The 15,275-nt window shown below is 39.6% G+C and overlaps 1 protein-coding gene across 2 annotated transcripts in view; it reads right to left on the bottom strand.

Annotated features, from left to right (window-relative positions):
- The window catches only part of PHF21B (PHD finger protein 21B), a 94,039-nt gene that overhangs the window by 3,183 nt on the left and 75,581 nt on the right, over positions 1 to 15,275 (bottom strand). For both annotated transcript variants that reach the window (XM_058853030.1, XM_058853031.1), the window contains 7 exons: positions 14,087 to 14,138; positions 11,250 to 11,326; positions 8,541 to 8,595; positions 4,752 to 4,774; positions 3,295 to 3,453; positions 2,531 to 2,606; positions 1,318 to 1,421 (listed from right to left, as the gene is read on the bottom strand). In XM_058853030.1, coding sequence (XP_058709013.1) covers positions 1,318 to 1,421; positions 2,531 to 2,606; positions 3,295 to 3,453; positions 4,752 to 4,774; positions 8,541 to 8,595; positions 11,250 to 11,326; positions 14,087 to 14,138 — 546 coding nt within the window. The remainder of the gene's footprint in view (positions 1 to 1,317; positions 1,422 to 2,530; positions 2,607 to 3,294; positions 3,454 to 4,751; positions 4,775 to 8,540; positions 8,596 to 11,249; positions 11,327 to 14,086; positions 14,139 to 15,275) is intronic.

Raw genomic sequence — 15,275 nt, 5'->3', positions numbered from 1 at the left:
GGACAGGGATTTTCCAGTCCTGGGGAACTGGGGAATGCTCACTTGAAAATCAATTTGTTTGGAAAGCAACTGTGTGGAACTGCTCAGAGGTTGGTTTAGAGAGATGAAATTTCAGATGAAAGATAAATTATGTTCTGTTTTTACCATTGCAGATGTGGGGTGTATGAGAGTGTTCTTTTTCATGTAAGTATCTCTTAAAATGTCAGAATGAAATTGCTCTGTGCTGAGACACCTTTAATTTATTTTCTCCTTTCAAGTGGATACATTTCCAATAAATATAATCATTGGCTGACATTACCATTTAAATAAGACAGTGCTGCCCACTGAAAGAACCTGATTCTGCTTAGGTAGAAATCTTACTGATTTTGACAGCCATGACACAGACCTAATAGCTGACAGCTTTTCTTTTTCCAAATTCCTCAGCCCACTGCACTCTCCTACCTACTACATACACATGTGGCTCCATTAGTGCTATACACATGTACAGGGATTATACAGTCATGTCTTTTAATAAGTTATTGCTTTTCCTTCCACTCTGTTTTACGTGACAACTATTTTAACATGCCTCCTCTGGATAACTGCAATGGTGAAACAAGCAGTGACCAGTTACTCCTGCAGCTGCCACTTTGATTTTTCCAGGCTAAGGAAGTGTCAAATATTTATTGAGGCAGCCATGCAAACTAACAGCTACCTCTCAGGACAGAGATAGCCCCAGAGAGTTCCTTCAGCCATGAAGAGTAGGAAATAGGCTTTGAATTCAGCCCATTCAGCCAGAGACTGATCCTCATAGCACAATATGTGTGGAAGACACCTCCAGATACTGTTTAGCTTTGAAATGAGTTTGGAAAGACAAAATAGTCCATGTCCAGTCATGGAGAGATGCTACAACATCCAGTAAAGATGGTTATTTCTACTTGGTATCAAGAGGTTTGAGCAAATGGACAAGCAGCTACCACTGAAGGACACACTTGTGACTAAACTTTGCACCTAAAGGATGGAAGTGCCTTGAAGTTATTGGCTAGGTCAGAACTATGGATGCAGCTACAAGGAAGGCAGCCATGGCTATTTGTGGAGTTTTGTCTGTATGTGTTTTGCCACAGGAATTCAATTGATTTCTCCTCCTCAGCCTTCCAGAGTGACTTGCTTTTGTGTGTAAAGAAAATGCACATGTACTTCAGAGAGAAATACTTTCACACTTGAAAATCTATTGCTTGGGAGCTTGAATCATTTTCTAGCCACAAAATACCTTAATTTTTTTTCTTAAATTCCTTATAAACATCTCTTCAGGAGACTCTTTGTCCCCATCAGGTGTCCTACCTTCACTGCACTGTTGAGAAGTCGATCTTTTTCTTCTAACTGTCTATGCTCACTCTTCAGCTCACTGCTTCTCTTTAATAACTTTCGCTTCTCTTCTTCTTTGACTGTGGAACAATAAGGTTAAGGATGCAGAGGTTAAGAAAAGGATGTACTGTGCACTGGAGGACAGAAAGCAGAAGCAGGTGTTTTGCATGGTGAGTTAAAGGTCTCATTAGCCTTTTGTCAGCGGGTACAGCCAAAGAAATCTGGAGTTTCTGCTTGCAGGCATTTCTTCACTAAAAGGGTGGCTGGGCATTGGAAGGGGCTGCCTAGGGAGGTGGTGGAGTCCTCATCCCTGGAGGCATCCATGGAACACCTGGACATGGCACTCAGTGCTCTGGGTTGGTTGACAAGGTGGGATCAGCTACAGGTTGGACTCACTGAACTTCTTGTGGTCTTTTCCAACCAAAACAGTTCTGGGATTCTGTGCATGTGTCTGTGTAAATGGTTAGCACACAGGAGGACAGCCCAAAAGGTGCAGTCTACTGTTAAGGTGAATGTAAACACATGCTTAGACCACATGTGATCCTGGAGGTCTCCAAGAAAGAGGTGAAGAGTATTTAGGAAGAGGCCAGCCCCTTGTAACTGCAATAGTGACCCTGGCAGAAAAGCACAACTGCAACTGTGCCAGACCTCCATAAAGGTCCTTACAAATATGATCTAATGCCCCAGACAGGCTCGTGTAAGAGTGTAAATGGGAATTAAAAAAGAATAATGCTCAATGCACAGCTGTCATACAGCCTATGACTCAAGTGGCTGCCATACCTCATAACACAAACAAACAAAAACTGGTATTGCTGTGGTGTCTGGCATTGTGCTACATACCCAATTACATGGCTCTGCTTAGCCCCACTCTGCCTCACAATGATTCTGCCTCAAAATCCTCTTTCAGCCCTGTTCCAGGGAACACAACATTGTGATGATGACTTCCTCTAGAAAGTGAAGTTCCTGAGAGATCACTCTCAGCTTCCTTACAGAGAGAAGATGGCAAAGGGGGAGACCAAGAGGAAAGGGGGAGAAAAAGTCTGGTCTCTGCAGTCACTTGTGGCCCTACAACCTACACCATCAGACCTGGAAACATCATAACACTACTTCAATATTTCAGCTAAGCACTCAAATGCTGTTGCCTATCATGAGCAGGGAATCCCTTTTAAGTGGCTGAGTTAATCCCTACCTGTTTTATGAGTAACATAGGAGTGAACAATAGCCAGAGTTCCAGTCCATGGCACATTGTCATCTTTCTTTAACACCTATAAGCCCAGGAAATAATAAATGGTTAGGATTCCAAAAAATACATATTAATGTTTGCTCCAGCCTTACAGTTTGGCAGAACCAGAACTTGGGTCCTTGTTGCAGAATATAAAAGTGATCTCAAGGCTAAGCACAAGGAAGTCTGTGACACAGAATCTACACTTTAGTGACACTTTAGTGTTTTAGTAATTTTCATCTAACTTTTGCAGTCAGCATTGTCCACAGCAACTAGACAGTTTAGCCTATCTCACATAACTGTGATGAACAGCTGTGTGTAACAAATGTGATTTAAAGAAAAGGAAGTTTTCTCCTCACACCTTTCAGATCCACTGGTGAACAGTGTCTTCTGACACTGCCTCCTTCATCTCTAAGTTTTACATTCTTTAGCTACATGCTGGTGGTGTTACTGTCAAGAAAGGAGCTGAAGAAACTGAAGAGACATTTTAAGAGGACAATTCTTAGCAATTACAGGCAAGCTACAGCACTCCATGTGTGTAGTAACTCTAGGATGGTGAAAAATACCAGAAATAAGTACTGAAAACTCCACTAAAAGCCTCTCTGTGCTTCTTTGTCTAGAAGTGACTTCTTTTGTAGTTCACTGAGCTACGACCATAGGTTAGATTTGTACACAAATTTGAGGTGTCGCCCATTTTCCTTTCTTGGTATACCATGCTTCATGGAGCTTACCTTCTGTTGGCACTTTGGGCAGACCCAGAGCCCTTTGGGGGCAGTTTTGAGGGGTGGGTCCAAGCAGTTGAGATGAAATGCTCTGGGACATGTCCCACAGGGCTGCAAGTTAACTCCACGCTTGCAAGCAGTGCAGTGCTCATCATGATGGATCTCGTTCTGCAAGAGAAGGGTGCCCTGGGTAAAGTCAATCCATTGAGAACTTCTCTCTATACAGCATTCAAAGCCTCTACTGCAGCAGACAGGCTCCTTCAAACACGAAATCTAATTGTCAAAAGGACCCTGACAGACACAGAAGACAGAAATAATAGATACATGATAGCAACAAATACAAACAACAAATGAGCCAGAAGCAAGTTCTATAAATTGAAATAGAAACATAAAACCCAACTAATCAAACACAGGAGAGAGGAGAGTAATATAGCCAGATTATGACATAGGAATTATTTCACTTTTTTCTTTGCCAGCATGTTACTACAACATGTATCCCCATGCACAGCTCTGTCCTGGATTGGAGTTAATGTGGGGATCACTTGTCCTTCATACCCAAAGCAGAAGGAAGCAGGCAAGAAAAGGCTTCTGGGGAAGCACATGTTCCATTTTCCATGCATTGCTTCAAAGGGCAGCTGCAGAAACAGGAGGCTGGAGCACAGCCCTGGGCTATAAACCCTCTTTTGTGAACTCCTCTGGCCTCTTTCTCCCTGGCAGTAATTATTCTCTCTTCAGACTTGCTCTGACAACCTTTCTCCAGCAAGACTGATTAGTGCTTTGTCTGAAGCAATACATAACATGAACTAAGACTCATCAACAAAGTTACAATGTCATCTACTAGATTGCTTTGCTAATCTGATGGCAACATTAATTACTCTTTTCAATAAAGGAGACACTGATTTTGAAACTCTCATGCCTTGTGAATCATTACAAAAAATCAAATATTTCCTACTGGCTTTCCAGGAAGTAGAATAGTAATTTTATGGTTTTTAATTCCAAAAGCACGTTCTCATTTTTAGGAAAAGTAATTTAAAAGTTTCATGTCAGTTTTAGTCAGGTTTGTATCTTGAATTCTAAACCAGTCCTGACAAAAAATCACTCTCCAAAATATTACTCTTTATAATCTAGCTGCATAAAGAATCTTAATTTTAACCGCAATGTAGAGATATAATCTTTACAAACTAGAATGGTTACTCATTTTTCTTATAAAATTTTCATGAAACTCATAAATCTGGACTAGCAATTTCTCAATCAGTGGAATCAACAAAGGGACTAAACTCAAGCCTTGCATGTGAAAAAGTTCATCTCTTTGAAATTCTAGCTTAGGGACTCAAAGATTTAGTTAAGTGGGAAAAGAGAATTCTGCAAATAGGTACCTTGAGAGTGACTACAGTAATCAGAAGCAAGCACTGAATACACAGTGATGAGAAAGATACCTGCTAATACACAAACTTTGCCACACATACCTTCCAGAATGAATCCTCATTTGCTAGCATATAAAAGAAGGGCAGAAAACAGATTAAAAACTACATTGCTGCAGCGGTTGCTAGTTCTCATCTCTGGGAATAATTTTAATCAAAATGTGGTATAAGAGATCAGGACATTGCCAAGATGAATGCAGGCAGGAAAGAATGTAACAGCAAGCAGTGGAATTAGCATTTCAGATTTAAAAATGTACATTGCAGGAATCCCATATCCAAAGGTCTGATGCTAAAAGGTCATAGTATTTGAAATTGTCAGGAATTTTCATGCAGAGCTCTTCTCCATGTGCCAGTAGTCAAAAAGTCTTCCTGAAGGACCTCAGCCTGCTGGGTGTTGAAATGGCTGGCCCTGAACCAGCAATGTGGAGAATGTGGAGTATGAAATGGGTGTCTCCAACTAATCATTGAGCACAGGTTTAAATGTTGAGCTGATTCCTAGACAAAATGGTCAGCTCCTGTGGGAGTGAGCCTGATGGTATCATCAATTCCTCATCAAACACCAGTGACCTTTGGATGAACTGAGTCTGTAGTGATTGTATTCACAACCTGATATGAACAAGAACAAATAGAGCTCACTGGAAAGCAGGCTAAGCTTTCCATAAAAAAAATTAAAAAAATAAAATGTGGAATTAAACACACTTTGGTCCAAAAATAAAAAGCCAGAAAAAATTAAGAGCTTTATGGAAACTGCAGAGTGTTGCAATTCTTGCTGCTGATTTCAGAGAATCGCAGGATATCCTAAGCTGGGAGGGACCCATCAGGATCATTGAGTCCAGCTACTGACCCTTCACAGACACCCCACCAATCCCACCCCATGCCTGAGAACGTTGTCCAAAGTCTCCTGGAGCTCTGGCAGCCTTGGGGCTGTGGCCATCCCTGGGGAATCTGTTCAGTGCCCCAGCACCCTCCGGAGGAAGAGCCTTTTCCTGATATGCAGCCCCTGGCACAGGTCCAGCCGTTTGCTTGGGCTCTTGCAAGGGGATGGAGCCCACTGTCCCACTGAAAAACACTTCATGGACAGTGAATCCTTTCCTTGGATTAAAGTGGAGACAACCAAACTGATACTTCTCTCTGGCCTCCTTCAGATTGCTCTCTGATCAGAGCAGGAATAGAGCTGTTCCACTGTGATCCCTCATTTCAGACACACCTGCAGGTCCCCTCACCATTCCACACTGGTTTTACACACTGGTTTGTGCCCACACGTGAAGATGTACACATGAGCAGGCCCACACACGTGTAGGAACTGGAGAATAAAGAAACAGTTTCACCTAACTTGGACCACAGGCTGTAAATCTTTTGCTAACAGCACACACAGTGTTGCTACTCCTGCACTGAGTGTAAGAAGAAGGCAAACACTGAGTAAATCCAGAAGCATCCTTCTGATGATGGCAGTTTATGTGCTTCCCTAACCCTGAGCTTGCATCTTCATTTTTATATTTAACAGCCTCTGATAGATTGTATTCTATATTTTATATTTTTTATTTTAACCTATATTTTATATTTTATAAATTTCGCTACTTTTCCCTAGCAATTATAGTACACTTTGGCAATGAATCCTAGAATCACAGACTTATAAAATGTGTAGATGTTACTTCATATCCAAAAATACACACACAAAGATCCACCACTGTACGACACCATGATTACTCAGGGGATATAAATGTTAGTCAGATAAACAGAGGTTTGATAATTGAATCGTTTGTACAAATAATACATGTCAGGGGATGTGATCTCATTTTAGATAAGACATTTTCATATAAATGAATCCTGATTAATTAACATTTTGATCAAAATTTACAAGAATTGTCCTCTTCTATATTTCCAGAAATTACAGTTGTTTCCTGCACATCATGGAGATTTTTTCTAGTTTGTTTATTTGTCTTTTCAGCTCACTTTTGCTACAAAGTTTTAAACGTCTTACAACATGTCCACTTCCCTCTTCTATTTGCTGAAAAATTAAACTGAGGACAATATTTTTAAAGGAGCATTTTTTAAGAGAAGGGGCAGCCATCCCTGCTCTGAAGCTGGAGAGCTGCATCACTGCAGAGCCAAGCAATCTGGGACAGCACCTGCCTTCTGTTCAGCGCCTGCATGGCATGCAGCAAAGCAGTGCTGGTGCCAAGAAAAACCTTGCAGAGTGGGGAATTCTGCTATAATGAAGTCCATCTCAACATTCTCAGAATATGCAGAACTCCAGCACATATTCTGGATTCTGGAAAAACCAAAGACACAGGACTCAGAGGAATTAATGATTAAGGAGAGAGGTTGCTGATTTTCAGGAAGCTCCAGGACAGCTGCATCAGCAGATCTCTATCACTTGCCTCCTAGCTTGCAAATAAAATGACAAACATGTAATGAAAGTAAGGTCAGAGATATCAAACCCTAACTTAAACCCACCAAGGGGCTGGCAGCACAACTTGCTAACAGTGCCATTCTGTCCTGATTTCTCATATGTGTTTACATGGAAAAAACGAGTGCTATAATAACACAAACAATAAATTGCAATTTTAATTTTTGAAGATAAAACTAAGCCAGGAATAATATTCTTTCTAGTGGGGCTCACATGAGCCTGGCTTCCTGCTAAGAGGCAGGTCATCATAGCTGTAATAACCTCTCCTGTCCTCTGAGACAAAACACATTTAAGGAATATGGTAAGTAGGCCAAGTGTCTGTACCTGGCATATGAAGTTTTGAAGGCAGAGAGAAGCACTGCTGCCTTTCAGTCAGTGCTCCTGTGCTGCAAGAAGTCAAGGCAGAGGCAAAAAGGTGAATCTCAAGTACTAAGCATGACACTTAACAGGGAGATCAAGCAAACACTGAAAAACTGTCAAAACTTCATGTCTCAATTATAATTACCCCTGCAAATGCTCCTAATACTGAAATAATATTTAACTTAGAAAAAGGTCTCTCTTCCCTCACCTCTAATGCATCTCAGTAAAGAATAAGTTATAAAGGCAAAACAAGGGCAAGGACAGAATCAAATTTCTTTACTGGCTTTGTCTCCTCTTCTGCAATATAAGCTTCTCACTTTCTTCCTTAAAATACTACATGGGTCTTGTCTGAAGAATTAAACTGTACTCAACATTCTCCGTGTTTCATCTCACATGTTCCAACTATTTGTCTTCTCTGTGTTGTACATTTTTTCCTGAAATGCACTTCTTCCCATGAGTTAATCATCAGCATCCCCAAATGGCTCCTCTGAGTTGTTAACTCTCATGGCATTTACTATTAAGTTTCAGATTTGAAGTTCTTATAAATACAAGACTGGAAGGCATCTTCAAGGTCATCACATCTAGATTTATGGCTCTATCTCTTGGAATCAGATAAACTGGTTTTCAGCCTTTGTTATTGAATCAAAAGTTGTGGGAAATTTCAAGTGCTTGAGGATGGAGAGCAGTTTCTTAAAATTGGTGGAAAGGGGGAAATGAAAAGCCTAAAATAGTAATTGTTTTTCAATACATATTTTTAAGCACTTGGGGTTGGCAACACTATTTTCTTCAATCAGTTCTCTCACTGCATGGTGCTTAAAGTTCCAGAGATCAGATTTTCCACTGATTGCAGAGGCTTTGGATCCATTTCTATACAACTGTGACCTTTAGCCTTATCCTTCCATTGTTTTTGCAAGTAAACAAACTATTTTCACTCCATATTAAAAAATACAGGGGCATTACACAAAGTAATTCCCTATGGTATCCTAACAGTAACTTATATGCCTACTAATAAATTTTTGACATATCATTAGAATAGTAGTATATTCATTTAAAAATATGCTTACCTCTCGTTGAAAGGAACAAGGGGTTATTCAAATAATTCGATGCAAGGCGTTTCCGCTAGAAGGGAAAAGAAACCAGCCCCCATGTCATTGCAAAGTGCTCTGCTTGTCTCTTACATTTCAGATTATCAATCTTCATGGGTTTACCTCATACCTAACCAGCTCTCCAAAAGCTACTTAGACTCACCACTGACACAGTCAGACAAACAGGTGCATGGTTTACCTTTCTAACAAGTTTTTCATACAGCAGTTTATTGTGCATTAAATTTTATTAAGAAGAGAGAAATACAAATTGTAAATGTTATTGATGGGGTTGCAGGATATGTTGCATGGGCCAGTAGGAGCAAGACTACAGCAGAACTAACTCCAAGAGCAACATCTATAAGGGAAAACTGCTGCTGTGAAGTGACATCTTTATTTGCTTATATAGAAATGGTCATGGATTTCTCACCTGCAGGAAAAGCACTGCTACCTTTGTGACACCTGCCTACAGTTCAGAGGAACATACTGCATTTGAAAGCAACAAGTGAAGGCCTTAGCAAAATATTTCCCTTTCAGAAGTGAAAGTGCAGGACCCTGAGGAGCTGGCAGTGATTTCAATCTGCTGAGATCACCAAACTCACGAAGAGAGAGCAGCATAAACCTGTCTGAGATGTTTAACTCCTGTAAACATAGCCCATGGCCAGCCTTGTCTGACAGCACCAGCTGTGGTCAATAGCAAGCCAGGCTTCATTCATAGTCTAGACAACCCCAAACTTTTCCTCTGAGCCATCCAAAAACAAACTTGTACAGTAGGAATGGAAGCAACACCATTTCCCTCCGTTAGATGTTGTTAGATTCTGCTTGGAAGAAAATTAGAGGGGGTTTGCTACTAAATTATTTATTCTGTGGTGAACAAATTGTTATCTTATAGATGGGTGCCTGCCAGTCTGTTAATGAATTTTGAATAGATGTTTCTTCAAAAAATAACCACCCCAAAACTTAACCCTTTCCTATGAAAAAGAAAGACTGAGGGTAGGAAAATAAAATGGTATCTCATTTTTTTAAGAACAAAGTTTTGAAAAGAAAAAGCACACCATTCAAGTGAAGACATAAGACCATGATCACGTTTTTGCAATTGAAGTTAGTATCACCAGTACAAATGCTGAGCTCCTGCCAGTTTGAGGGGTGTTGCCAAATAAAAAGTTTAATTTATATGCAATTTCAATTTAAACCATCATTAATTAAAGATCATTCAAAAGACTAAACTGCACCAAAATGCCTGAAATGCCACAAGTACCTCAAGTCACTGATTAGTCTGAGCAGCTAATTGATCACAGAAAAACCATCTGCCTCCATTTTACTTGAATGCCATTCCCCATGGTCAGTACTTAATGACAGCTCCTAATGAGCTGATCAGCCACAGGAGTTTTTCACAGACATTTCTTTCCCCATGCCATCCTTCATTTCAGTGTATGCTTTTGAGAATAGATATGATGAGAAGTGTGAACCAGGGGTGCAGCAGACCTCGGCCATCTTCTCTTCCACCTCTGCTCCAAAGAGTTTGTCACAACACCAACCTGGCTGGCTACATCCACAATACTCTGCTGCAAGTATTTTAATAATCAGGACAGAAATGTCTAAGGAGCTACAGATTTAATGCTAACAAGGCTGAAGTTCCTACGGTGTTAAATAGTATGGACATCAGTATTTGCACTGAAGAAAAAAGCTGAGGAATTCTGAAGAACTCAAGTGCTCACAGCTGCTCTGGAGCATAAAAATCTCCAGTGTTTTCAAAAAAAGTACAATCAAACAACTCAGCAGTTTGACTGCAGCAGGGGTTTCTTCTTAGCCTCATCTGTTTGCTGTCTGCCAACAAAGATAGAAATCTGAAATACTGGCATACCAGAAATTCTGCATCCCTCATGCCTAAATAAAGAACAATCACTTTCTTTAGACTTAGAGAACTCAGAACACAGAGAAGCCTTGCTAAAATGGAGAGCTGGCTGCAACTGAGTTTCATTTCAGTTGGAAGTTTAAACAGTAAACCCAAAGTGTGCTGAAATTTTAAAGGTGAAATTTTAATTAGCTGAATAAATGTATATATGTTAGTTTAGAAACAAAAAAAAATAAATCAGAAAAAGTTAAGCCTATTTATATGCTGCTTTTATGCCAAGTTTGTAATCCAATATTATGTAGGACCAAATTCTGATACTTCTATAAATGCAACAGTGTAAGTGTAAGAGACAATGGAGATTATACAGAGCATTTTATTTTTAATAATGCATTATTATATTTATTATGCAGACTTCTACACCCCCTGCAGACCACACTGATTCTTAAGCCAACACACCCCTTTTCTGAATGTCACTAATAAAAAACCAAATATCTCCATTTTTTATTTAGCACATAAGAAAAGAGAAATAGCAATGCACATTTGAACCTAATGCAGCATTTCTGTTCTCCAGGTATGGTCTTTGTAGATGAAAGAGTAATTAGGTCCCACATTAATTTAGTCCTTTTGGTCTTTATTAAAACTAAGATGAATTCTAGTTTGGACCAAGTGATGTTGTGGGGTGAAAACCTGTTGCTTAGCCACTGAGCTATTTTCCTTCTTTTCTACATCAGTATCTTTTTACAAGTATCTGTGGTTCTGCATTCATATTTTTGTAGTAAGAAACACTTTTATTATTTGAAATAGAACAGTGGTAAAAAAAGTGAATGATAAAGTACCTCTGTTTCCAAGAGTCCACTGTAGGCTGGATTTGCTGTGCTTCTTCTCTTTCTTTCCTGACGCTTGCTCTGGATTTCTGTAACCATGGAAAAGAACATGAACTGTGTATTTCTCATTCATCAGTGAAAAATGTAAATATAACTTGTTAAGCAAGATGATCTTACCCTTAGCCCCTTGAGCTTTGTGTTCCGTTTCAGTTTCTAAAGTATAATTGGGTTTCATCAGCATTTATATTTGCTGCAGTTCAAGGTTTGACATTAATAAGCTTTTCCTCGTGAGATTCACAGGCATTTTTTAGATTTTCCTTCCTTCAAGGTAGACTTCTGCTGCCCTACAAGAATTTTATTATGATCCCTTCAGACACAAATTCAGCAAGCATCATCAGAGAGCCTTCAAAGTACTCTCAATGTCTGCTATTAACAGAAGGGAAGCATTTAAAGCAATTAAGCCTTATGTTCATATCATATGAAAGTACAGAGAACCTTCTAAATTCAATTTATTTTACTTTTTCTCCACGGAGGCTAGAAAAAGCATAGTTTAAATGGCACAGCTGGATTCAGTTCTGACCAGGGTGTGATGATTTATCCACCCAGAAGCATACAGCTTCGTGATCCTGAGCTTGCAAAATGTCATTATAAGCCATGTGTGTATATGTGTCACTGCAAACACCAGCACACAGATGGGCTGCTTGGACTGCAGCCCATTTCTCCTTTCCACTAAACTTCTACAATTCCCTCCCACTAAATGGTGGCACCTATTGAAGATGGGACATGCTGAGGACTGTGTTTGGCAACCACTCTGTAAACACACAGAGAGGGAGAAGATTACTTGGACACAGAAATCTGTAAGTTTAATGCTACTTTGATCTGAGCTAGGATTCAATTTACAGCATATGGAATTTCTTTTTCCAGCTCCTGACATCAGTTCAGAATTATTCTGAGATTATTACAGGCATGTCTTTTAGAGCCTACTATTTTGATTATAAGCCCCAGACACACTTTAGCATTCATCCCATGACATGAAGTGTGTGCTCTATTCCAAAATATTTCCTATGTGAATATTGTAAGTTAAAGTCTGCAATGAGGTACCAGAAGGATCTTGTTAGTCTTAATGCCCTCATGTTGGTGATACTCCTGTCTTGCTCTATCTCAGAAGGAGAGGAACCTTGGAGCAGACATAAAACAGAGGAAGTGGCCCTTGGCTGACTCTTTCCTTTGGTCTCAGCAGTGTGAGCTCGAGCTGTGGCTCTTGCAGCCAGGCTCAGGACCCTTATCAGTGAATTCAGGGCTTGCAGCATCTCAGCACTGCCATGGCAATGCAGAGAAAAATCTGCACTTAGGACAGGCTCGGTCTTCCAGAAGTGCTCACAGGGATACAAGATTGTGACTTTCACTGGCCCAGAAAAAGAAACAAAGAATTCAAATGCAGCAGAGTTTCCTTTGTATGTAACTGGGCCAAGCATCTCATAAAAGAAAAACAGTGATGGATCTGTTGCTCTCTGCCCTTCTTGGTCCCAAGTTAAAGAGAAAGAACCACTGTCAGCTGACATAGATACCAGCTTTCTCTCCTTTGGATTGTGATTCCTTGGTGGAACCACACAAACTTGTTGTGGCTGAGCTTGTAACTAAAACCATCAGGGTGCAGATCTTTTCTTAAAAATATTTGCATCATCTCTGTCCATGAGAACTATTCTGCCACCCCAACTTGTCTCACACCACTGGAAATTTTACTAAAAACACTCTTGTCTCCCCTGCTCATCTATAATTTCAGAACAACAAAGTAGGGCAAAGAAAGATACAAATCTGCTAACTTTTGCAAGCTATTTTTGGAAGGCTGGAGAAGGAAACTGAAAACTATGTGATACTGCATTTAGATTATGTGCAATATTCATTTGAAGTCATATTCAGGAGCCTGGGAAGACATGCTAAAGGCTCTCATGCAAACCCAGGATTGATTAGATGGGAAGTTAAGTTTTTAGCTAAGTGGGGAAAATGGAATGAAGGAATTTTTTGTGAGAAGTAGTCTTAAGTAAGTAAAATTTTACAAAACAAATGCCAGTTTTTCACCACTATTTTACACATTATTCTGTGGAACTCTAGAGATGACAGACAATCAGCTCAAGAACTGGAAGTCCATCTCACATGGACACTCGTTGCATATCTGGGCAAACATCTTTGAAGCTCACAGATCCATCAACCGTATCAGTGGTGGTCAGAGCCTTTGAAGGATTTTTGTTTGGCTGTTTCCTCCAATTGTTAATATCTTTTAAAGGACCACAATGACTGGGTGAGTCCAAATAGCAGCCTGTGTCCAGCATGCTGGTGGCTGGCTGCAGGGCCAGTCCTCGTGCCCCTGGAGCTGTGCCATGGGGTGGGAGGCAGAGCTAAGTAAGGCCACCTGCTATTGTGAGACTGAAAGGCACAATTGTGCAAAGGCAACATTTAATCTGATTGTTTAATTTTCATTTTTTCTGTTTTCATGCCCTTCAGAAGATGGCAGAAGTGAAAACTGAGAGGGAACCTTGTTGATGTGTATAAATATCTGCAGGCAGGGGTCAGAGCATGGCCTGGGCTGTGCTCCACAGTGCCCAGCAACAGGGCAAGAGGCAACGTGCAGAAACTGATGCCCAGGGAGTTTCTCCTGAACATGAGGAAGAACTTCTTTTCCAGAAGGGTAACAGGACACTGAATAGATTGACCAGAGAAGCTGAGAAATCTCCTCTGGAGAGACTCAAAAGCCATCTGAACACAATCCTCAGTAACATGCTCTGGCAGAAAAGCCAACAGAAAATATTTCACTCAAAAACTGAACTGTAAATCAATATATGCCATCTTACCTTCCAAATGTTCTGTTGTAACCAGTCCTAGTGCTACCATGAAGGCAATTTTCTAAGGAAAAAAATAAATTGGTTAGATTTTCTACTACAACAATCATGGTAAGAAAATAAATAAAATTAGCACTGACAGAATAAACCCAGGAAAAGTCTTTTAGAAATGTATCTTATTTGAACGCATAGTAATGTAAAGAGCTTTAACTGAAGACTTACTTGAGATATGCCTGGTTCTCCTTGTATGACTACATAAACTCTAGCAATTAAAAGATGTCTGAAGTCAATGCTAAATACCTACTGTTCTGTGCTTTGAAGAGAAATAAAATTGAGAAGTTCCTTGAATGCCTATTTTATTTTTTAAAAAAACTTTTTAAAAATGTTAGTTCTGCTTTAAAGTTAATCATCTGTTTATAAGCTGTGCTTATAAAAATACACAGTATGTCTCCTTGTGAAGCAAAACAAAGATTTTCATAAAAGCATTTAGTTTTGTAATAAGATGTTCTATTTATGTCATTACATGTATTTATACTAATTATGATGTTAGTTCTAATTACACTAATTGCATAAATACATGGTAATCAACTAAAGTTTACTTTCAAAGAACAAAAGAAATTAACTCTAGACCTACCAATTTATGGCTGTGCAACAAATCTATGAGAAGAACTGTCATACTTTAGGGCACAAAGTCAGCAGCCTACACAGAAAATTAAGGTTGTTGAGACCTCCAGTAAACGGAGTAGGAACAGTGTCTGCAGTTAGAAAAAGGTCATTGAGATATTCTAGTTAGCAATGTAATGGAAATACTACATTTTTGAATTCCTTACCAAAAGTGTGGCCAGTCCAATTGCCTCCTCCTGCATCTCTCTAGAAGGTCTTTATTTAGTATTTTTTCCATGGGGATAAGTTACAGGCAAAGAAAAATTGATGTTTTTTCCTACCATTCTGTTTCTAACCAGGACCTACTGGCCCTTCTGCCCATAAGGTGTGACAAAATAAATAAGTTTTTGGAAATACCTGCCTAAACAAAACAGGACTCTACAGTCCTGTCATTCAGTGGTAATGAAGATTCATATAAAGGTCAGATTTTAAACTTGGGAGGTTTCCCAAGCATAGTTTTGCAGAGCTTCTACATAGAGCTATGATATTTTGGGCTAAAATATTTATCCTTACCAATGTTTTAACTATATGAACCTCT

Source organism: Poecile atricapillus, chromosome 18 (assembly GCF_030490865.1).
Source record: "Poecile atricapillus isolate bPoeAtr1 chromosome 18, bPoeAtr1.hap1, whole genome shotgun sequence".
Classification (NCBI taxonomy): domain Eukaryota; kingdom Metazoa; phylum Chordata; class Aves; order Passeriformes; family Paridae; genus Poecile; species Poecile atricapillus.
The sequence above is the reverse complement of the archived record's forward strand: the minus strand, read 5'-3'. Positions and strand labels throughout refer to the sequence as shown.